Here is a 24,430-nt window from a genome sequence, read left to right as displayed (position 1 = left end):
CATTGTTAAGAGGTAGACTACTTGGTGATTACCAAGTTAGTATAACTAGTATAACTCGGTATGTGTGATAACACCTTTGTATCTTCCATCAATATGTGTAGAATGTTGAATAGGTGCTTGTTGTGATTAGTCTGGAATCTTTTAATCAGTCACTGCTTCACCTTTGAGCCCCAAAACAAATGAATTCAAGTAGGTGATTAGTATCAATGGAAAACAGACCAGAAAATCAAATAAACAAATATATGGAAGGCAACAAAAACAAAATAATGTAGAAGCAAATGTTGAAAACTCAAGTTAAAGTTTAACAATTTAACAATGACCAAAACACAATATAAAGTGAAAATGTATCTTTTATTGGTACCATACATTAATTATCAAGGGCAGAAACTAACCAAATCAAAAAATATATATATCAAACAATGATTTTTTTTTCTACAGGGTTTTGGAAAAGGTACAAGTCACCATTTAAAACTGAACCAAAATCTTTAACTGTGATAAAATGTAAATGTACAAAACAAGAGCTTCAGCCTCTTCATTCCACAGATTCAGCATTGCTACCAAATATGCCGATTTAAAATTAATGTCTAGCTGGTTTTAGATAATCTGACGTTTAATGATACGTACAAAAAATGACAATTTGGACAAAACTATTAAAAAGCCAGTGTTGAACCTCTGAAATGCACTGGTTTAGTAACAAATGCAGCAAACACATTCACTTTGACATCAAGTTGAAAGCTGAAGTACACAAAAGTCTGGTGACATGAAACACATGACTTTCCAAATAAATAAAAGTTAAAAGGTAGTAAAATTATTTCCTCATGGTGTCGTTGTACCCCCGGGGTTTTTGCAATTTAATTTACACACGTTTTAAAAAAGAGGGAGAGGTAAGAGCAGATGGGACATAAGGGATGGGATGAGTGTTTTTTCTGCTTTTGCTAATTTTTGATTTCTTTACATTAGATCAGGATGGCTTTAGGTAAATCTAAGTAAGAATACATTTTATTACAGTCAGACAGAACTTTGCTACTACCTTAAATATACAAGCACAAATACACAAAAATTCAAATCTCCAAAAAAGGAAACAAAAGACAAAATAAAAACATCCACACTAAATTATTTCTCTTTTATAAACATAAAAGATAAAAACAATATACTTTAGAGGGGTAGGGATAAAAGTCCTGTGTTGCTCCTTGGTCTGTAGCTTTTCAGTATTGGTAGAAAATAAAAAAGTTAACAATTGAAATGAAGGCGTTTAATACAAATTAAAAAACATTCTAGGGAAATATATACTGTATAAAAACTCTTAAAATGTGTTGCTGTGTGTGTATGTGTGTGTGTATGCTCTCTGCCTTTAGTCTGTGGCGGAGATGGCTCTAACCCTTAGGTATGTCCTTCAATGTTTGTTTCTTTCCCTAGTGCCACATATCAGCTTTTAGAGTTGTGTGTGAATTTTTAAAGTCATTACGGACTGGTTCTTCATTCTGGTGTGTTTAAGCAAAACCACAAACGCGCCCAGGCTAACATTACATTCATTCACACATTCGCACACACATATATACTTTATGAACACCCATCTCAAGCAGCTAAACCTTAAAATGACCAGAACCAAGAGCCATGTTCAGACCGGTGCATGTGTTGTCCCTAACCAACTCTGCACCTTTGCGAGACCTCACTGTTGCCACCCGCTGCACCCCACCCTATAGTACAACATCTCCTGATTCTGTTTACCTAGTGTAAGTGATGGGACAAGTCCAAATGACAACAATGAGCTCCAAATCTTTTAGTGATATTGGCTTGTGTCTGCTGTATGATGCCTGGGTTGTTGATGTTGGTGGCTGAGGTGAAGGTGTAGGGCAGAGGGCGGGCAGACAGGGGGCCTTTTTGAGGTTGTGGGCGGGGCTCTACTGTGACGCCTGTGAGGTGGGGTTGTCGCTTTTGCTCTCCTGGCTGGAGGGGGGCTTGTTGTTCCAGGGCGAGTTGGAGCCGAGGGCTGGGGAGTTGTTGAAGCTGTCCTCATCGTCGATGCCATTGGCTGCGTCAAATTGTGTGTTCTCCAGCCGCGTGATGAGACGCTCATCCTCATCCCCAAACTCTCCTCCCATCAGTGTGGGCTCTCCTACCACCATTACATCCTGCAGGGACATAAACACAGGTTACATTCAGAGAAGAGACACATGAAAAGGTTAGATAAGGCAGTCCATTGGACTAACAACTAACATAACAAAAGGTTCGGGTTCAGAACATGACACAAACTTCAGAACATGAACAAAAACAAAATAATTCTATCAAGGTCACTAACCATTAATATTAATAACATTCACATGTACACATTTATTTTTACATAGATTAGTCTTTTTTCATACTAGGCCTGCACTGAACTGTACATATCAGTATGTCCTACTAAAAACTGAAATCTTTGGCAACCTTGTATTAGTTAAGTGGTTAATTCTTCTCTCAAATGTTAGATGCACCTCAATGTGATTAAAATGTGAATGATTTAAAAAAAAAAAAAAGGCAACTCTAAAATTAAATTAAACTTGACAGGTAGGATAAAGATTGCTGGGTCATAAAGAGATGCACTGGTTAAATAGTGGTTGAGAGAACTGAGAATAAGGTTGGTAAAAAAATTATGTAATAAGAATGTATGACATTTTATCACATCAGCTTGTCTACTGAAAGTGCAATAGCACTGCTTTGGCAGTAGGTGGCACTGAAGCACTCACTGGAACTTGACTGGACAGAGGAAATCCACTGCCTGGACTCTTCTTTTTGTTGTTATTATTATTATTGGTTCCTCCTCCACTTATTGTGCTGCCTCCTGACATTTTACGCTTCCGCCGCTTGTTAGGGGCTTGTCTTGAGGGTTCAGCTACAGAAATAGGTAAATGTTAATAAAATATATTCTCAATAATGTATTTCAATGTTTTTTGAATATTATTTTTGCTAACATACCAGGGGGTGCCACCATCCTCTGCCATTTCTGGAAGAGACAGGTCTTGAGGCAGTCTCTGGGGCTGAGGCTGTATGTCTTGTGTCTGGACATGAGCTCCTGCATGGGCTCCAGAATAACACATAGCTGAAACAAACAGAGAAAAGGAACTGCCTGTTACAATATTATATGAGATACTGATTAATGAAAAGCAATATAGAGACTTTGAAATATTTTGCATCCCATTTCTGCACATTTATTAGAAACACATCTGCGAGAATAAAAAGCTGCATTCTAAGAAGTGGCATCTGGACCAAAGCTTTAAATGCCCATTGTCAAACTACAGACTTGTTGATCCAGTTCAACAAGGGTCTCTTTTGTGTTTTAGAAGAGGCAAACAAACCAACTCAAAAACACCCATTATTACTTCACATGCAGTCAAGCTGAAGAAAATATAAATTGATCTAAAAAGATAGCGACAGCTAGATGTACCCAGGACTCTAAGTAGGGTTGCACGATTATGGCAAAAATTATAGTGATCATTTGGCTCATAATTGAAATCAAGATTATTTACAAACAATTACTTGTATAACTGTAGAGAAAGTAGAGGCCTAATAGATCTGAATTTTTGTAAAAACATTTCTCACAAAATGTGGATAAGAAAAGTTACTTAGTTGCAGGTTTTGAGGGGCAGAACACCATAAACATAACTGAACATAATTTCATTGATTGTATTTTGATTACATGTTTGTAATTGAATTCAATATATAAAATCACAATTTTAGATTTGATTAACTGCACAGCCCTAGGGCTAGTATGTGACTTTTGACCAATTCCAAGAGTTTAAGCACACCTTCTCTTTAATATATTTAGGATGCATTTTAGTGCAGTAAATCTGTCTCAAATGTTCAGGACATGTTGGAGGGACTATGTCTCTATGGCATCCCTGCTTAGACCACTGCTTCTGCAACCCGGTCCCGGATAAAACAGAAGAAAATGGATGGATCTGTCAGAAATTGGTCTTTTCTAATAGTATACAATTTGAGTCTAAATAATATAGTGCCATCTTTTTAAAAGACTGTGGACATAATTTACACCATGGTGCATTGTTCCAGGCTATGATTACGTCTAAAAAACAAGCGTGAGAACAAACCAAAAACAAATGCAACAGACAAAGCACTGTTGACTTTGTGATGACTTACTCGGAGGTAGTTTAGGGTGGAGTTAGACAGGCCACATCTTGTAATATTTTTGGACAACTGGTCCAACATCTGTGGGTCCTGGGCCTATGAAATGATTAGAAATGACATTAGAAAAACAAAACTACATTTGTAAATTGTACTTTGTTTATATTTGCTGTACTCACATGCATGGCCAGTATACTGCGTGGAATGAGCTCACGGTGTTGTCTGATGCTGAAGTGCCAGGTCTTTATCCTCATCATGTCATCAAACATGAACTCCAGGTATAAGCGCCCTTCTACACACACCTACACAAAGGAGAACAGTCATTTTAAGAACAGACACACAACAGTAAACTTTAGAGATGCATAATTTTAATAACATTACAAGATCAAAAAACTCAATATTGGCATCTCAAGTTAAAAAAAAATAATAAAAACTTTGCCCTTATTCCATTACATTTTGGTCCTTTTTGTTATGTGATGCATTTAGATTCCACACAACTCTGAATCAAATATATAAATTTATAGATATAGGAACTTTTATTACTTCATCAAATTCACTGTTAATACACAATTCTTCAATAATATACATATTTGACTGACAAACCTGTGTGAACATTGGTTTTCCATTTTGGGTAACCATGGTACACTGATCACAGTCGAGGGAGACAAAGTTGTTATGGAAAGACTCTTTCGGATGTTTTAGCACATAATAAAGTTCAGTGGCACCGCCCTCGAATATACTCCGGAAGTATCTGGGAATCAACGTCCGGCCTATTGCTAAAAGACAAACAAAAAAAACAAACTTGTATAAATAACAGTATATTGTAAATTGTCAGTCATCCCGGGTTCCTATACTTACTGTAACGTTTGGGGCCATCTTCAAGACAAAACGTTATAGTCAACATGGCATCGTCTTCAAAAAACTCAGTAGTGAATGCATCCCACCAAAGATTATCACAGTCCTGCATTTGAGAATATCATTAGCCACATGCAGGTTTTAGTGTGGGTCTTTGTGATAGGCACACATACCTCTGTCCAGTTCTGTAGCCTTTTATTTAGCTCAAATATTCTGTAGTCCGTCTGGTTTCCATATGGTGTGTGCCTCCTGGATCACCATAAAAGATAATGTGTGTGAATAAGAGGAATAAACTGAGCAACAATAACCATACAATTACAACCCTTAGAGCTCTATTCTTTACTCGCTGATAGGCTATCACAGACTAAATACAAAACACTATAGAAAATGAGATAAGAACAGAGCTTCCCACAGCCTTATCTATATTTGTTTAATTGGCGTTTTCACAGCACCTGGAGATAATGGAAAATAATGTCTTACCCTATTCCTGGCTCCAGGTATGTGGGAGGGTACATCGGGGTGGGACTAGAAAGACAAGCCAAACAGATTATTACATTTAGGTACAGTACTAATATGCCCCCGATCAGGACCTAGTCTGATTTTACGGCCCTGGGATGGGAGCCAAATGTGCCGCAAATTGGATGATACAAAGACACAGTAAATAACGCTTCTACAATGAACACCCACCACAGACGACCATCTCCCTACAAGCTGTAAAACATGGCATGGATAAGCCTCTCAGCCCTGGAGAGCCACACGGTCAGACCCAATTCTTTTTTTAAGCATTAAACGCTTCTCCCACTCAAGCCAATACAGCAGCCAAATACAACATTTGCAGCTCAACAGATTCACTGCATTTGTCAAAGAACCAAAACTAAGAACAACACTGACTGTTTTGCTCCTGGTTAGCACTTGGCAAGACATGCTACTGACATGTTACAATGCCCAAGGCACTCTAGTGGTGCTATGGCTCCCAAATTGTGGATGAATGTGTGAAGCTGGGTTGTCTACAAGACAGTATTGAAACTGTTGTCTCCAACACATTAGAATGAATAAATGGCAAAGACCTGATAATAAAACAAAATTGCAGCATAATCTTTCAAAACATTTTATAAATTGACAATGCACTTTTGTGGTTATATTTTTACAGTCCAGTCAATTTGATACTTGAACCTCAACAAAAACATTAAAAAGGCACACTCTGCACATGTCTGATGAAATGCAAAATCAGTCATTCTCATAATAGGGAAAGTTTTTGGTCACTATTGTCCATCCAAAATTGAGGGAGGGATTGTCAAGAGGGGGTTTCAAAATTTAGAGTAAGGCAAAAGTAGACTATACAAATAATTAATAGAATTACATTTAATCTTAAGTTTTGTGTTTAGCTAGTTATAAAGAAACTTTTAGTTAGGGTTAGGGCCATGTATAACATGCCCAGTACATACATAGAAAGCCATGAATAAAATTTAAAAGAAGAAAATGTTTGCAAATGGTGACCAGCCTTACCACCCAATTGTTAGTGCTTTACAAGAAGATATTATATCGCAAATGAACTTCTTTTACCTACATTTGAAACTACTTGTGTTTGTTATACAAAAACCAGACAAGACTCACCCCACGTCTCTGTCCAGCATGGTGCCGGGATGAAAGGGGGGGAAAGTGCTACCGTTGGGGGGCTCCTTGGGGGAGTACAGTTTGAACGACTTGGAGGAACAGCCTAAAACAGACAACAATAACAAGCATTAGGACTATTTAGGTTTGGTACAGTTTTTTTATTCAATCATTAAACGTCATTACAAAAGGAGTCAAATCTATGTATGCATGCTGTTTGCAATTTGACTTTACAGCAGATTACAGTGTGATGTGAGGCATACACAGCCATTGGCCCAGTTTCAGTTGGCTGCACTTATTAACAGGTCATTCCCAATAATGCACCAATTGGGGTGCATCACCAAGACAAAATCAGAGCCTGCTGATAAAAAGTCTCTTATGGACACAGAGAGCAAGAAAAAAATCACAATATCTACCGTGCCTACTGCATTTTTCACACTTCAAAAATAGATCATACCACCAAGAGGAAGCATGTGACAGACCCTGTTTACATGCTGTTGTACATTTTTATCCACAACATAAACATAGTTACTGTCACTGCAGCAGTTTAATTGCATAGTTCCTTTGTAAAGGAAGTCACAGCAACATTTAGGTCGTGACCCTGCTGTCGCTATGGTGAAGCCCCTCCTCATTAATGTATCCATCTCGTTTCTGTATAAAACACATCACCACTACTATAGATATACCATAATAGATGGGGCATTTCGGGCATATTGGGATTGCATTGTGTTAAGTAAGTAATTATTAACATAAATGAGTGCAACAATTCAATGTTTCTGGAGTATACATACTGACCACTCATACAGAATATTGTGTACAAAATATTTATGCTTGTAATACCCTCCAAAACAACAAAGCTAGGTTTGAGACACTCTTGACACTCTGGATCTCACACAAATCACTGCAGGGAACTCTGCCACAAAAGCCATCTATGAGAAACTCTAGCTCCACTTTGTATAAAAAACATCCATTGAGTAGCCTATATGAGACAGCGGTGCTATGCCAGAGCTATGGCATCAGCAGCAGAAGAAAACAAATGGACATGATAAATAAATAAATAATCAATAGTTATGTGTCCATTAGCTGTTGAGAGCTCCATTAGCCCCTCTCTTTTCCTGTTAGTGGTTAATGACAGACCGTCACAATCACATCAGCTGGTTTCCACTTCCTCCACTGGGACTCTCCCTCATCTGCACAAACAGCACATACATTACTGTATACTTCATTCTAAGCTGCAGGCATTGATCAGGTGACAGCACTTCTCTCCATCATTTTATGTTAGCAGATGTGTACATGTTGTGAGACCTATGGGCAACACAGTAGTTATTGCAATAAACCAAAAGTCACAAAACACACAATAAACCTCCATCCTGGACATCTGCCACAGTAACTGCTGGACACTACGCAAAGGGGCGACAGCTCAGTTTATTGCAATGAAGGCTGCATCCAAAGCAAACATGCTAAAGCCATATATTGAAATCAGCGTGAAATTTAGGAACTCACAACCAAGATGCTGTAAATGTTTTCATCTGACACGTGGATGTATCAAAGCACACACTTTTAAATGATAAAGAACGGGGCTTACAAAGGCAATTAGATAAAGCAAGAGCAGAATGCTAACACTTATGTTAGCTTTCGCCGGGTTTCAAATTTAAACACGGGTTGAACTTAAGGCAAATAAAGTTAGGAAAACAAAAACAGTGTAAAGATACAGTGGTTATATCCAGATACAATGAAAGTAAATTCACCACAGGTACGATCTAAGGACGACACAATCACGGAGGCCTTTGAAGCTAGTGTTAGCCAGAAACAGTTAGCCCAGTCTGCCATTAGCCGTCCAGCTAACACCGACGCGTAAAATACACTCCAGTAAAACATCAAAGAGGATAAACAAAAATCTACACGGAGCAATGTGAGCTACATGTAAAAACTATAAGTATCAACTGTTGTAATCTATGTGTAGTTTTTTTTTTTCAAAGCGACCCTTTACCTGAAAAGAAGTCCAATCAGAAAATGTATGTTTACAGATCCGTGATGATAGACCGAGTACGCTCCGTGCGTAAAAACGGATAGGCCCGCTGGACGCAACGTACCAACACAACACGTCCCTTTGAACAGAATCAATAAAATCTCCTCGAATCGCGAGATAGAGAGGGAATAAGGGCAAAATTGCGGGAGTCGCTGGGCTGTGTTTTGTCCCGCATGAGGCCTTGTCAGTGGGTTGCAGCCTGCTGTGGGTTTACATACGGACCCCGATGAGCCCTTTGTTCACGGGAGGACATGAACAATAGCTGTAGGCCCTCCTCCTCTCGCTCCGCAATGCATTTGCTCCTCTTTCCTCTGCCCAGCACCGCCAGCCGCCCTCTCCCCTGCTCTCCTCCTCCCACCACTAATGCACAACTGCACATAAAGGTTGTCTGCTAAGCATTTTTTATTCCTCCTCCCAACATCCAATTTCTGCCTCGTAAGTGACACAGATGAGAATCGGCCTAATGCAACCGACTATATAAGATCGTGTCAATTACAAAGGGGTTCTCATGTTTATGATTAATTATAATTATCTCAAATCAATTTGACACAAACAAATGGACTGAAATTAAGGACAAACCCCTTTGTTATGGCTATTTTATGTCAACAGTGTTGTTATAACATAGTTACTAAGTAGGCCTAATTATTTACTGTAATAGCCTATATATTACGGTTTTAAGGACCATAGTAATGTAATGCATTATTGTGTCATTCAGCTACAGTTAACTAACAAAATACTTAGAGTCTAGTAGCAACACCAACAGCAATGCTTGGAAAGAAAGGTATCCTCTAGCCTGGAAGCACATCTAGACACAGCTTAAAAAGGAGTTGATTGTCCTAAAAGTGAAAAACTCATAAAAATTACTTTAGGTATCCACCTCGCAGGCTGATTTAGCTGCTAATAGCAGCGGTGTAGAGATGGTACCCATTTCTATTGTTCTTTTTTGCCAAATGAGCTAGTTTAATAACTAATTAGTTGCTTTAATTCTATTTAAATGTCCTTATAGTATTACAGTTAAAGTAATTAAGTAATGTAACCTAGTTCAGATTCATCAACCATTCATTTGTATCGATGAAACCAATGGACACTGAAAAGCACAGGTGATTCTTTCAGTTTCATTAACTTAATGCAATTTAATGTAAGACAAAGTTGTAAACTAAATCAGTGCAAACTGAACAGCGATAAGATATCAGTGACTTCTGGGAATTTCTCCCTCTTATACACAGAGCACTAAGCCTAAAGGAGAGCCCCCTAGGCCTCTAAATCTTCTTAAATCGCCCCATATTATAATCAGATATTCAGATCACAACTAGGAAAGACTCACCCATATGGCTAAAGATTAGATATAAAAAAGAACAAGGGAAATATTAGGTCAAACAGTAGTGTACTGCATTTCGATATATACAGAAAGCTTAAACAGGAGGTTTAGATTTTAAAGCAAAATTTTAAAAAAATAAATCTTCCAAATAAGTGTCTGGTGAAACTAATGACACTTGTGTTCTCAGAAAGTTTGAGTTCAGTTGTTTTTTTCACATGCCCTCAGATTATAAATAAAGTTAGTAGGGCTGTACAATTAATCAAATTCTATTTGAGATCAAGATTTAGTCATCTTTATTCGTTAATGTGATGATTGGGTCTTTTTAGTTGAGAGGCCAACAACACAAGAACAAATCTCCTTTAAATGGCAGGCAACTATTAAGTCTTGTTTATATTCAGGAAATTAATATTAAATACAAGGGTTTGTTTATATACATAAATTATATATATATATATATATATATATATATATATATATATATATATATATATATATATATATAATTTATTTTTTTGAATCGCTGACATATGTCATATTGCCCAGCTATAAAAGTCACTTTAGTACTGCACTCAGAGGAAGGTTGGTTGAGAATTTTTTTACATTTTCCTAGTATATATATTATTGTTGTTATAATCCCTGCTCAGATTGCTGTGTCCACGACCCAACCCCACATAAAGAGGAAGAAAATGGAAGGATGGCTATAATTTGCAAATGCGATTTACATGACATTGATTTTATAATGAGGTCTGATGAGCTGTTTTATGAAAACAAACACTAACAGAATCTGGCAACTGGTTAGTTTACAGACTTTGCATTATCTTGTGCCCCTCTCTCTCTGTCCCCACATAAACTGTCAATATACTCTTGCAATCAAGCACAGAAGATTACATCCAAAATAGAAAAAATTGTGAATACAAAATAGTGTCTTTTAGAGCAACTGTTGCACATCAGCACAAATCAGTATTTCCTATAATGCCTTTGCAAAATCTAACCTGCCACTTGGACAGTTTGGTGCTTGTCTTTGCAGACTTTTGTGCTGAATTAGTATGTGAGTGTGGTTCAAATGAAGTGACAGAAGCAGACATGTGCGGAGAATAAGCTGCTCTGAGGCCTGTCTCTCACCCGAGCAGCTTGGACTTGAGTTTATGTATATTCAGTTGGACCATGGACAGCCGCGACATGAGCACTTCACAGCTCACGAGGCTCCTGTCAGTCTTTTGGCAGCATCTTTGTGCCTCTAGGACCCGAGGGAGGTAGTAGCTTAGAGTGTCTGTTGTGGGGTGACTTATGTGGATTTGCCTATCTCACATTCACTGGCCCCGTAGCTATGGCAACACAAGCAGTCAATGCTGTCACCGCGAGAGAGGCTAAGAGTCATACACACAGGCGGACACACAAGGGTTAATCCGGTGTGTGCGCGCTTCTCCAATCTCGCCCACTGAAATGGTACATGACGGGGTTAATCCTAAAAGCGGTGTGTGGTTGTGTGTTTCGCTCTCAAGGCAGGGGCCAGTCCTTATCTCCAAACAGCACCCCAGCACAGGCAGGCACACGCAAAGCACTGCCTATACCCCTCACTACCAGACAACTCACAATCACACCTACAGCCACAAATCCACATATAATAAGTGATTACAGCAAGGGGAGACAGCGTTGAATAAACTCTTACTCAAGTATGAAGTGGGATGCTTCCACTAAGCTTCTGTTAAACCGGTGTGCAAATTATGTACAGAAGCAGACAAAATGCACTGTTTTTTTTTCTTTTTGCATTTCAGAAATACCAAAATATCTGTGTTAAGAGAAGACATGGCCTGGCAATGGGCCAAGTTCACCAATGTGCAGCATGAGATATCAACAGACGACTCAATGTAGTGTACAAGGAAATTGGTTGTATTACTATTGAAATACCACACAAATATACTGGATTTAAGTTTCAAACCAACAACACTGGGAGATTATGTAGCACCTGGTTGACTATGTAAATTAGTATGAAACACACACAAACTTGCAAATACTTATGTATAACACAATTTTGTTACTGATGCCAGCCATTGAGACCTAATGTAAATCAATCTTTAAAATACAGACAGTCTGATGCTTAATGTACACAAAACGGTCCAAAACTGTTAACATTTGTGTGATTCTAAAAAATGTTTCCAGGAGTTACTTACCCTCTCCACTTTCTAGCTGTTCTGACATGGCCATTCTGTCACCCACAAATGCGGTTTCACACTAAACACTGGTATAACCTAAAGTGGTGGTCGGAATTTTCATGCCTCTGCTCTGTCTGTGATATCTCCCATGTCCAGGCTATCAGGCTCAGGGGTGCGAGGCGGGGAGCAGGGATGCCTATAGTGCATGTGTCTGCAGTTGACAGTGCAAGTCAATAGGGTGTGAATACTAGATCTCACGCACGCGCTCATGGAGCTTGTGTCAATGTCTCCAACGTGCCACTTCAACTCACAAGTCAACAGGAAACACACATCTGCTGGAGTTCAGATAACAACCGTCCCAGTTGTCCTCCCTCTGGTGCACAATAAGACACTGATCGCAGTACTGCCTTCATCTACTGTGTGGAGGGGAATACTGATCCAGGGTTTATGTAGGTATATAGTTAGTTGAATATAAAATTACACTGAAGACATATACAGCCAATAAAAAAATATTTGGACAGAGCTCTCTCACCACCCAAAATTGGACTCATTTATCCTTCCTCCTGCAAATAACAAGCCTACAAAAACAGACATAGTCGATATAATAAAAACAAATAAGCATCAACAAAAAAGCTGACAAAAACAGGTTGCAGTGTAACATTTCATTTACATATAAATGCACTATAGAGCTGACAAAACATTGTGTGTTTCCATTACTTCAAACAAAATAATTATAACCAAGTAACCAAAATGTATGTTTCTATAAAACTCATTTAGAATAATCTGTTCTGGGCACATCTTCAAATCAATTATTGGAACTGCACAGTTGTGTTAGTGGCCACTAATTAACAGATTTTAATTTATAAAACAAATCAATATGTGTGCATAGAAGGATTCTCAATTATTAACTTAATGATCAATCATTAACATGATTAATGTAATGTCACATGTCACTCATACTTTACAAGCTAGCTAAGGCTAAACAATGTCTTTGGATAAAAATAAAACATTGAATTACTATGAATTACTATTTCACACACTTGATTGTTTCTTATTTGGGGCAGTAGTCTAAGCATGTATATGGAAACCTCCAGTCACTTCAAGCTCTTACTATGAATAGTCCTACAGATGTGAAGCCTCAAGCCCACAGATACCATGGGTCTCATATTTTAGTTTATTCAAATGGTTATAGTCAACTTGTCAAGATCCATGTTTCTACTACTACATATTGTGTTGTCAACTGAGCCAAATGTTGTGTTAAAACAGCATGGTTTCCAGCTTGATTGAGATGTCTGACTTTTGTTTTATTTATTCTTTTATTCTTTCTCAACCTGCATAATGTATTAGCCAAGCTTGTTGTAAGACCACTTTCGATTTCTCAGCCATCACAGTGATGTGAGGGAAAATACCACTCTGACCTACAATCAGAGGAGAAGTCTGTCCTTTGAAAGCAGTGCCCTCTTGTGGCCACTGACAGCCAAGTGTTGTTTTCATCCTGTCTACAGTATTTTATCACTCAGGGTGAATTCCCTGTGCTGGGTTTTCTTTGGCAGGCGAACACAGACTCTGAGTGAAAGAGAAACTCGAGCTGTAAGTGCGTCACGGGGCTGAGCAGGTCAAAGGGTGAAGGTGGTCAAGGGAGGCTGGACTCACTCTGCTTTAATATGTGTTACATGTGCATTAAACAGTGTTTTCCTTGAAGAACTGCCAAGTGATTCAGAGACATGATTTTGGGAGATGTTTTGCACAGTGTTCTGCTGCAGGTGGCTGTAGTGTGTGTGTGGTGTCAGCTGACAGCTGGGTGAGGGGAGATGACAGTGCCCTGATGCTGCGTCTCTCTGTTCTCTGGGAGCCATTTTGTCTGTCTCTGATCTCAGAGTCAGGTCTGCACCCCCCAGCCCCCTCAGCCAATCACGTCAGCGCTCAGCCTAGCAGAAAACACAGAAACACACAGCTCCAACCCCTGTGTAAGTCACCTCTCTGTCTCACCCTCTCCTTCCTCTCTTAATCCACATCTTTCCTCAGAGCGCTTCCCTCCATTGCACCCTCCTCCTCTTCAGGCTGCTCTTGTTGTGCAACCCGCTTCTAAACAGCTCAGCCTTTGTGCCTTTTTGTCTGTTGCCATTTCAGCCAGGCTGCAGTCTTTACTCATTTTCCTCCAATCAGGGACACCATGTGACTCTCTGCATGAGAGGGCACAGTCCCTTCCCCCTCCTCCTCCCCTCATCGAGCCAACCAGCCAACATACGCTAGCAATCAGGAGAGTCAAAGAAAGAGGCAGTGAGGGAATGAGCAGGGGAAAGGATGATGGTACATACACAGTGCAGAGGTTTGAAAAACAGTGCAGCAAAAACAAGCAAATGCACAGGTTTGACCCTCAGTCTGCAGCCTCAGGTCTAGGATTAGACTTTGAGGTGTGCGTCTTTGATGAACACAGCTCATCCCACATCACACTGACTGCATTGTTTATGTCATCCACATGTTGTCGAAGCGCATGTGTGTCCACACACACACACAACCGGGGCCCACACAAGAAGGGGGAGGACCACTGTGTTGAACATGGCTCAGGAATGTAAACAAGCAAAAAGCAGAGAATGAGAAGGACCACCTGAAGAGGGACTTGCTGTACAGTCATGTTGTATTATACACCACAGGAAGAGCATTCATAAGACCTGCCTTTAGTGAGAGGTGATTAATAAAAACAAGTGCACCCACGGCACAGAAGAGCAGCTTTTGGTTCACACAACTTTAAGGCTTTGACTGAAACTCCCAGAGGCAGGTGCCAGGGGAATCTGGAGAAACGAACTGACTGGATTAGATTTTAAGAAGTTTTGTCAAATTAATTTCATGGCATTGGATCAACAAGTTGAAAACGGAAAAAAGGGAGAACATGGGAACACCACAAAGAACAATACCAGAGCCAAAGGGGAGTGTGTTCATGTCTTTTTTGGAAATTTCCATGACTGTGTTGATTAAGTATGCAATCTGACCACAAGCTCAGGCCTGACTCTAAACAAATGCTCCTGCTCTGCTGCGCAGCCTGTTTAACGGCTGAGGTGGCAGAGTTTGCCTTTTTGCATGGGGCAGTGCGCAGAGATTGGAAATGCTCGGTTCAACATTCAAGCTGCCACAACAGCCACACAATTCACTCAGGTCCAACCATGTGATCACCATGCATCACATCTGTGCAACATTTAGCCTCAGACATGAAGATGAAACACACTGCCTTATTACAGTTTGTGAACTTTTTTGTCTTTAAGGGAACATGTCACAGGATGTTTCCAGACCATAGAACATAACGCTTAGTGTTTCCATCATTATAATGGTTCTTGCAGAGACTGGCACCAGAGTAATCTGATCTGGGATGGATGGTTGGCCAAACTTCTCTGTCCACATCCAGACAGTTTGAGGGTTGACCACAGTGACCGTTGTGGCCTGCAGCAGGAGGCCACAGCGGGGCAGTCCTATCTCAGCTCCGCCACCTACTTTCTGCTTTGTACTGATAAATATTGCATGAAGGTATATTCTGAGGACATCTATCATGATTATGAATACATTTTGTGCAATAGGATTATATTTCATGTCCCACGTATCAGGAGAGCAGCATAAATCTCTGTAACACTTAATAATATATTGCCAGAGGCTGAGCGGTGCTGGGTTATTTCTAGACCTTGATTCCCCTTTTCTTTCCTGCTCTGTCTGTTTTAAGTCAATAAAGTGAGAAGAATTATCTGTTGGCTGTGCAGCACTCCAGACCCAAGCACTACAGTTCAGGGACGACTGGGAGCCTTCAGATGCACTGAACCAGTCACACTCCTCACAGTACAGAAGGCTAATATGACGGATATTACTCCCTCCAGGTGCCTTTCTATGGCCCTGCTCCCAGAGGCCCTGTGGGGTCAATTTAAGAGTTTTTATTAAAACTAGTGACAAGCTCTGGTCAGACTGTGCAGTGGTTAAGGGATCTTACAGTCTCATTGCTCATATTTGAACTGAAGTCTAACAAAACTTTACATTTTTAATATTGTACAGGAGCAGTCTGATAGAAACCAGCTACAGGTTTAATCCATGTCTCTAATGTTAAGAGCAAGGTCAGCCTCTGTGGCCTTCTCCCCCTCAGGTATGCACTCACTACAATGTTTCCATGAACTCTAACAGCAAAGACTTCTGGGTAAAAAGGATGGAAACTCCCTAACAAGGCCATTATAAATCTATGGCTTACCTCTGGGTGTACTGTATAGAGAGTCTGTGCCTAATGTTTAAGGATGTTATAAATGATGAAACCACTTGGAGCAATCCAGAGCAGCAGAAAAACATCACCTCAAGTTTTTGCAGAGCTTTCACCAAACCTTTTAGCCCTCCGAAATAACTCCTGTCTGTGTAGGCCCTGAGTGTCATTCATTAATAACTTTGTGCATACATGAATCAATCATGGTGTGATCAAAGCCGCTGCACTTTGGTCTTTAAATGTCAAGGACTCTGTCAAAAGTCAAACATGTGGATCTGTGTTGACCTGAAGAACTTGGCAAAAACACAAATAGTAATCCCAGATGTGTAACAAAGCATCAAGTGATAAAATATAAGAAGGCTGTGCAGTCTTCAAGTGCATGGTTGCAGTCTACAGCAGAATGAACTAAACTCATCACATATGGAGCCACAATTCATCAAAATGCCATAATAACAAATGATCGACATGTTGCAATATCAAATTTCAGTGTTACGATTACTGTAAAGAAACATCACAGTTTTACGATTATTCACAAGTGCTGACACCATGACAAAACAATAATGAAATCTTTCACATGCTTTACATTATCATTATTCAAACACAATTATGAAATAAAACTTTCCAAATTATAAGTAAAGTAAATGTGACATAAACAGCACGTTATGTTTAGGTTTAGTTTTTGGAGCAAAGATTGAAGTGAGATCCACTGCTTTTGAAGGCAACAAGTAAAACTGATTGACTAATAGAAGGTGTAAATCTCATGGACAAATCACTTAAATCAGCAGCTCTCTGAAATCAAAACAACACAATAAAAAGAAGGGTTATCCATACTACATCTGCCTCAGAATGCCTCTTAGTGAACTCACTGCTGGAAACATACGGTTTAAAGTAAGTTGTAAATCTCACTCAGAACTTGTTCATAACTCCCTATGCGTCCTTTAACTTTGCATCAATCAGTGAACAGTGAATTTCCACCCGTCTGCCCTCCATCCTCTCTTATCACACAGGGTGACCTCCCATGAGCCTTTGCAAAGCGTGCCCCAGGGTCCATGGCACCTCTATCTGCTCTGCCTCAGTCACGCCACTCTTTTGCCCTCCTCTCATCCAAAATAACAACAACAACACCAATGACCACAGAGTCCAGTTCGCAGAGTTGTCCGCAACAAGCGGCAGTGGCCTTTGGTTCCTGGCAGGTATCGTTAACAGCAACCATCACCACGACAGCAGCGAGTGACTTACCGGGACACGCACAGCCGCCCACGGACATCTTCTCACATGTCTGGTGTGGATACTATCAGAACGGTTGTATTAGTCCTCCTCCTCTGCTCTTTGCTGACCAGCCAGTGAGCGTCTGGTATCCCCTCTGCACACTTCACACACAAACAGACAGAGCACCACCGGGAGCAGAGAGAAAGAAAGAAAGAGTGAGAGAGAGGAAAGAGAGGAAAGAGAGAGAGGAGAGAGACGGCGCTGGTTTAAAAAAAGGATCAGATTCCTCTCCCCAGTTGTGGCTGTACACTGTAGAAAGAGGAGAGCACTGTTCCGCTGCTGCCCTGCAAATTACAGCTCAGGTGGGAGGGGAGTGAGGGAGGAAGTGAGTGCAGAAGTGAGAGCGAAAGAGAGAAAGAGAGAGAGAGAGTAGACTGTCAAAGTGACCTGAGAGGCAGATTTGAGAGAATAACAACCATGTGATGTGGGTCTCCCCCCCCCCCTTTTAAAAATGCACGGCATGTTTTTTTTCTCTCACGGCTGCAGTTAAGACATGCCAATGAGATGCGTGTGTGTATATGTATGTGGGAAAGTGCCCTGCCATCATCCAGGTCTAATACATGGCAGAGGGCAAAGGGGGGAGAAGAAAGGGGGAGTCAAAAAGCAGAGGGAGGAGGTGGGAGGGGGCAACTGACGTGCGCCGACTCGTTTCCCCTCTCCCTCTCTGTCATATGCCATTCTTGCTTGTGCGCTCTCTCTTTCTCCCTCTCTCACTCTCTCTCTCCCTTTCTCTCCCTTCCTCTCTCTCCCTCTCCCTCGCATGCGCTCCGTTAGTCCGTCTGTCTGCAGTATGTCACTCTGTGTTGCTCGCCCGCTTCACTCATCTTCCTGTCTGCCCATTTATCCACCCTCCACCCCCTCCTACTACTCCACTCTCTTCCCTAAATACTAGAGGCTTTTTTACCTTTACTTCACAGCCTCCATCTTGCCTCTTGTTATCAGCCTGTCTTTGTTGAAGTCGAACATCTTCCTAGAACTTAATCTCAGAAATCTCAAAACCATGTAATCAACATGTTTAGGGGAGTTAAAATACTTACCTTGCATTTTCCTTTAACTGCTTGAGATCCAAGTCTTCATCCAAGCAAAAATTATCTAGGATCCCTGCCAAATAAAGAAAACCAGATAAATTGTTACTGTGTTTAAGTTATTGACTGGCAAAAACCAACAAAAGCAACTGGTGTACTGCTTGATTTCAGGCTTCGTAGAAAATAAACAATTGTCCAAATAAGGGTGTACTGCTTGTATGTTTCCTGGACATGGTCAGGGGCCGTGTGACACAAGCCAAAAATGAATTCAGATTAGCACATTGTTTATTTTGGACTTGAATATCTCTTGTAAACAACAACACTGGCAGATTTTAAATGGCAGCATCATTCAAAGGTCATGACCCCAAATAACCAAAGAGATTTCAGCTGGTTTTATTATACAAGACATCCAGCACAGTTTTAATTCTAAATAGCATCTTGGTGTTACTCAAATTGCAAGTCGTTTGAATGTGCATAGATGGCCTCGCCCACATATTTCCACTTTCTCTCTTTTTAAGACACTCTTTGCTCTTTGTCTCTCCCACTCCTGGCTCCTCACCCTGTCGCTCATTAGGCAGTGTCTCATTTTGAGGAGGAAGAGTGTTAAGCCAATCAGAGAAGGAGGAAAGAAGGAGGGAAGGAGAGAGGAGGAGAGGATGTAGCAGGGCGAGCAACGGATGGATGGGTAGAGAGAGAGAGGGATGGAGAGAGGAGAGAGAGGTGGAGGGAGAGAATAAATAGCTCTGGCGCACTCGTCCCCCATTACCCCGGGAGGGCACTGTCGCCATGGCAATGTGGCAGAAAAAGGATAGCACAAGCATGATGAGCTTCCACATGCACACAATGACAAACTGTGAATCACACATCGACGTGCCCACATCTAACAGCTTGATCAAGACAAGTTCATATTGTGCAACTGGATGTAAAACGCAAAGGTCAAAGTCTTACACCTGCTGAACAAGATTATTTAGACCGTATGGAAGAAATATAGCAAATAGTCCAAGCCCTTGGAACATAAGATGCACATCATGGTAAAATGAGAGAAAAGGACGCTGGTGGTTTGAAAGAGACAATTGCAAGGTTTGGAGGAAACACTTAAAATTGAACTTAAATAATACTACAAAATTGTAAAACAAAAAATGCATGTTACCTTTTTTGGTTTGTCATATCTCTTGAACACAAATATCATAGTATAAATTAAGAGAGATAAAGAGAAAGACACACTGATACTTTTAAAGACCGAAGAAACGGGATAAGGAGAAAATCCAGTGAATACTATGCAAATATTTGGTGGCCAGGTTTGTGCAGTATATTTATTGTGCATTGTACCTGCTAAATAAAATACAAAGACTAAATGTTACTTTGTTAAACAAGAAGTATATTTGTAAGGCATTTGAAAATACGCTTTCAACATTGGCATAACCGCTTACTAAAAATGCTGAAGCTCTACTAAGTCAACTAGTCTAAGGTCTGTGTAGGGTTTTATTGACCTATTCATCACAGTTACAGAAAATCATTTGTCCTGCCATTTCTTTGTCTGTGTGACCCCAGTGACCCCTCTCCACTAGGCAAATTGACAGTTAACATTCAAATCCAATACATTGCCCACAAAAGCCACACAGCCTATTGCAAAGTCTTACTTCTGTCAGTCAACTAAATGCCACAATTGAATAAGTACAAAATCAGACAAACAAGCCCAGCCTTGATTCAAATTCAGCAAGTTAAATGCTCCTCTTTTGTGATGCTTTTGTTACAAGCTTCACTTCTCTTGAAAACTTGTTTGGATGGCAAATGTGGCGCTTAATTAGCTTCAAAATGTTGTGTTGAATCCAGCCCGAGGGCCAAGCAGAGAGCGAAAGAGGCAGCACGCTTATGTAAGGCACATTCTGCAGCCTGTTTCTCCACAGCTACATTATTGATGCAGGCTTCTCTTTCCATGCTGCGTGTGTCTGTTCATGCACCTGTAAGACACCAGACGGCCCCTCACCTCTGTCGCTAACAGACAGAAGAAAAGCCCCTCCAGCCTTGCTTTAGCCTCCAACTTCTCCTCCCCTTCCATGCATATACCCTGTGGAGTCCTATAAGGTGCCTGTGCCTCCTTCTGCTCCTCCTCCTCCTCTCCTTCTGTCTCTCCAGGCCAGCACTTCCCACAAACAGATGTTCATTGCGCCATGTGGGAGGGCATTCCTCATCCCGGCTATGAAAGCACAAGAAAAAGAAAGTCTGGAAGTATGAGGGGAAAAAAAATCAGGACACAAGATGCAACACAACTGCCTACTTCAGCAGTTGTATTTATGGACATCCCAGTGGAGCAGGTGTCAAGTTAAAGACCAAGAGTGCTTTTGCCTTTTATAACATGCTACACACAATATCTGAAAGGTCAACTAAGTATATACAGCCGACTGCGTGACTGACAGGCGTAGTGAGACGTCCGCTGGTGTGGGACAACACCAATGTAAAATGGAGAAAGGAAAGCAAATACCTGGCTCCCTGGACCTCACCGGTTGTTTAAAAATTCAAAGATGTCAAAAGTGCACTCAGGGAGTCCAGCGGCAGGCGCTAACTGAGGGAGACACAAGGCACAGTAGTGTTTTACAGTTAGGTAATAACAGTCAAGTGAAACTATCCATTTTCAAAGTATATTAAAGTTATTATATCTTGACAAGAAATTGAACAAAAACAATGAACAATGGACAGAGGTGGAAAGTAACTAATTACAAATACTCAAGTTACTGTAACTGAGAAAATCTAGTAAGTAATTGTACTTATGTAGAGCATGTTTAAACCTGTACTTGTATGTAATGGACTATAAACTTGTTGTATTTAGCTACTTTTAAAAACATAGGAGTATGACACACATCCTAACTTCAGGTTACTTAAGGTTTAATACTCCTAATGCTACTAAAATTGCTTTAAAATGTAACTAGTACTTTGAGTTGTCCTTTTCATGCATAGGCCTGTCACGATAATTACTATACTATTACTTTTACTATTACTATATATTTACTTTTGTTGTAATATAAGCTGTGGAGGGGTTAGTATTGATACATTCTGCTATTTATTTGTTGCAGCTCATGTCCTTGAAAATGGTATACTGGGATTATCTTGCAGTATTTAAATCTTAATTAGTGGCATAAAGCAGTTTTAATTTTATCATTTATTGCAATATTTCTCTGTAGCGATATATCGTGTTTCAAAAATTGTTATTGTGACAAGTCTATTCATGCGTACTTTTTACTTTTTCAGTAGGTACTCTTTTCACACAATGTTCAGTGGTGGACAATGGTCAGTTTGTTTTAGGACTGAGCCATTACATTGAAGGTTAATCTACATGTGTTTGGGTGGTGTCTATGTAAAAAAAAAACTAAAAAAAAACATGGAGACAGAGTATAAAGTAACAAATAGAAAATGTACTTGTAATTAATTAACCGATTAAGTAAAATTGGCTACAGGGGCAGATCATTTGAAAGAGATTTTGTTTAACAGTTCAATTTGATTCATGTTTTAACACAATCCAAAAATAAATAGAATACATTTGATACATTCCTACAATATTGGAAAGTAGTTGCAAATGTCAGTGTGTGGGGCCATGTAGCGACACAGCGGCTGGATGCTGCAATAAGGTGACCCACTTAAAGGCTCTCCCCCTCCTCCAAAACACACTTAACCACCAAGCTCTGAGCAGCACGTCTTCAGCTCCTCTCCTCACCCTCACTCCAGGGACCCAGGACATTTTGGCCCCGATTCAGACCGTAATGTGCCTTCAAGAGTCATGGTGAAAAAACTAGGAAAGTTGACTTAAAAGAGAGCGGTCCCAGAAATGAAACAAGCAACAGAAACCAGGTGCCATTGCCATCCTCTTTTTTTTTTTTTTTTTTTATAAATTGTTGTTTTTCTAACGTAATCTAAATCAGTCTCTGTCTACCTTTGCGTTGCACTGTGACATTCAGCACAAAGGTCGCCTCCTCACTGGTATGCATGAGATAACAACCCAGACACATCCTGCTCCTCTCGGGGGGAAAAGACCAGATAAGACCATCCACAGGCATTACACAAGGAACAATTATAAACACCATGACATCCTAGTTTATGGGTTCTGACAGCTAAACTATAATAGCTGGTAGAAAATATATTACAACTTTTGTAAAACCAAGAGAAAGCAGCTGTGAACTGTTGAAGCCACTCGCACGTATATACAGCGCATCTTCTGGGCGAACAAACTACTGCAGCAGGTTTAGCAAAGCCTCCAACTTCTTGGGCCATCTTTTTTTGTATTCTTGTATTTTGGTGCAGGAAAAGCATAGTTGGCTGACCAGTGCAAAAACACTTATGTGTGCAGAAGTATATATTTTTTTATATTTCAACTACTTTTTCACATACCGTTATGATAGATGTCAGGTGCAGCTAAACCCCCACAAATGTTATTGCTTTGCTTAGAATATTCCCATTGTATAGCATTGCACATATCAAACATCACCTGCTTGTCTCAGTGAAAATACAAGTGCAATACCTTTCTGTGGAACATTGATTCCAGGCAGAGCAATAACAGTTTCATAGTGTAAAGCAGGTGAAAAAAGATAAATATAGTGCATCTTTAACCGACTATATAACTAATAATAAACAAAGAAGCAAAATCAAAAACTTTCTGGTGGTTTAGTGTTGATTTGTGGACCTATTTAACCTTAGCCTTATCAAAATATGTCAAAATGCTCCATCTTGACACGTGTATGATATCTTTCATCAGTCTGACTTAAGGAGATGAGGCGAAGAATTGGTTACCTATCTTTACAAGCTCTTAGTACATCACAGTGACAACAGCAGCACAGGCACAAACTGGACAGATCTGTAACACTGATCTTCTGCTCCAGTGGTTGATGTATGCCAGGCCCAGATATAACATCTCTTTTGCCATTTATCCACCTCAAGGACCCAGGTCTGCCAAACACAACTCTTGGCACAGTGTATAAAACGTTTAAAACAGCAAATCAGAACATGAACATGCGGGTGAAGCAGAAAAGGTACATAGTCTGTTTCACCTGCATGTTCATGTTCTGATTTGCTGTTTGCTGTTATTGTTTCGCTTGCAGATCTGTGGAGAGAAAAGCTTGCTCACAGTAAGGATGGATCTTTCCCCAAGTTGTTGTAAACTTATCTCGCCTAAATTACAGGTGCTAAAGTCATACTGTGGAACATTCCAAGCAAAGACATAACATCTCTATGGAGACAAGGAAGTGGCAGACCCTTCATCAGAAAAAAATTACATGTAGGTCTAAAACAGAATTAAGTAGGCTACTTTTGGAAACATAAATTAAATAAGATATATGCTAATCATTAGACTTATGCATTTGCCATGATCCAAGTGAAAAAGTATGAACATTTTCTTTGTAGATGTAAACTATTCAAAAGTCATACTGCCATATTGTAGCATAATGTGAATCTTAAATAGTACAATTCACTCAAGTCACTTAACCTGCCCATTTGCTGCACTGTAGATAACCATACTTATAGTCACAAATACTATAATATACTGAAGCACTTTACCTGCTATTATTTATTTAATCTGTTCATATGCTACATTGTACATTCAGAGCCCGCTTATTGTACAAAGTTTTTATAGCCTGCTTTACTCTGCTGACACGGATGTTTATGGTCTATTGTAAAATCTTTATAGTATAATTTTATCTTGATCTTGTTTTTGATTGCACGCTGTTGAAATTTGCGGTGGAAGACTGACTTCCACACTGTCGGACAAATAAAGGTTTATGTTACACTCAAACATATATTCCAGACTGAATATGTTAATGTGTAATCAGCCATCCAAAAGGA

General features: G+C 40.0%; 1 protein-coding gene across 3 annotated transcripts; it reads right to left on the bottom strand.

The window, feature by feature from the left end:
- Window positions 1-332: 332 nt before the first annotated feature.
- ldb1b (LIM-domain binding 1b) lies at window positions 333-20,837 on the bottom strand. Of its 3 annotated transcripts, XM_055232109.1 has the most exons (13): window positions 20,592-20,837; window positions 18,617-18,680; window positions 17,550-17,680; window positions 6,586-6,688; window positions 5,452-5,496; window positions 5,145-5,220; window positions 4,975-5,077; window positions 4,720-4,892; window positions 4,296-4,418; window positions 4,132-4,215; window positions 2,953-3,076; window positions 2,724-2,869; window positions 333-2,132 (listed from the first exon to the last, which is right to left on the bottom strand). In XM_055232109.1, the coding sequence occupies exons 3-13, from the start codon at window positions 17,575-17,577 to the stop codon at window positions 1,902-1,904; spliced, it is 1,236 nt and encodes a 411-aa protein (XP_055088084.1). In that variant the 5' UTR covers window positions 17,578-17,680; window positions 18,617-18,680; window positions 20,592-20,837; the 3' UTR covers window positions 333-1,901. The 3 variants fall into 3 exon arrangements, with proteins under 3 accessions (XP_055088084.1, XP_055088050.1, XP_033832027.1); XM_055232075.1 differs by lacking the exons at window positions 18,617-18,680; window positions 20,592-20,837 and having other exon boundaries at window positions 17,550-17,923; XM_033976136.2 differs by lacking the exons at window positions 17,550-17,680; window positions 18,617-18,680; window positions 20,592-20,837 and adding an exon at window positions 12,101-12,325.
- Between the last annotated feature and the right edge of the window lie 3,593 nt (window positions 20,838-24,430).

Source organism: Periophthalmus magnuspinnatus, chromosome 1 (genome assembly GCF_009829125.3).
Source record: "Periophthalmus magnuspinnatus isolate fPerMag1 chromosome 1, fPerMag1.2.pri, whole genome shotgun sequence".
NCBI lineage: Eukaryota > Metazoa > Chordata > Actinopteri > Gobiiformes > Gobiidae > Periophthalmus > Periophthalmus magnuspinnatus.
Note: the sequence above shows the minus strand (reverse complement) of the source record. Positions and strands in the feature narration are given on the sequence as shown.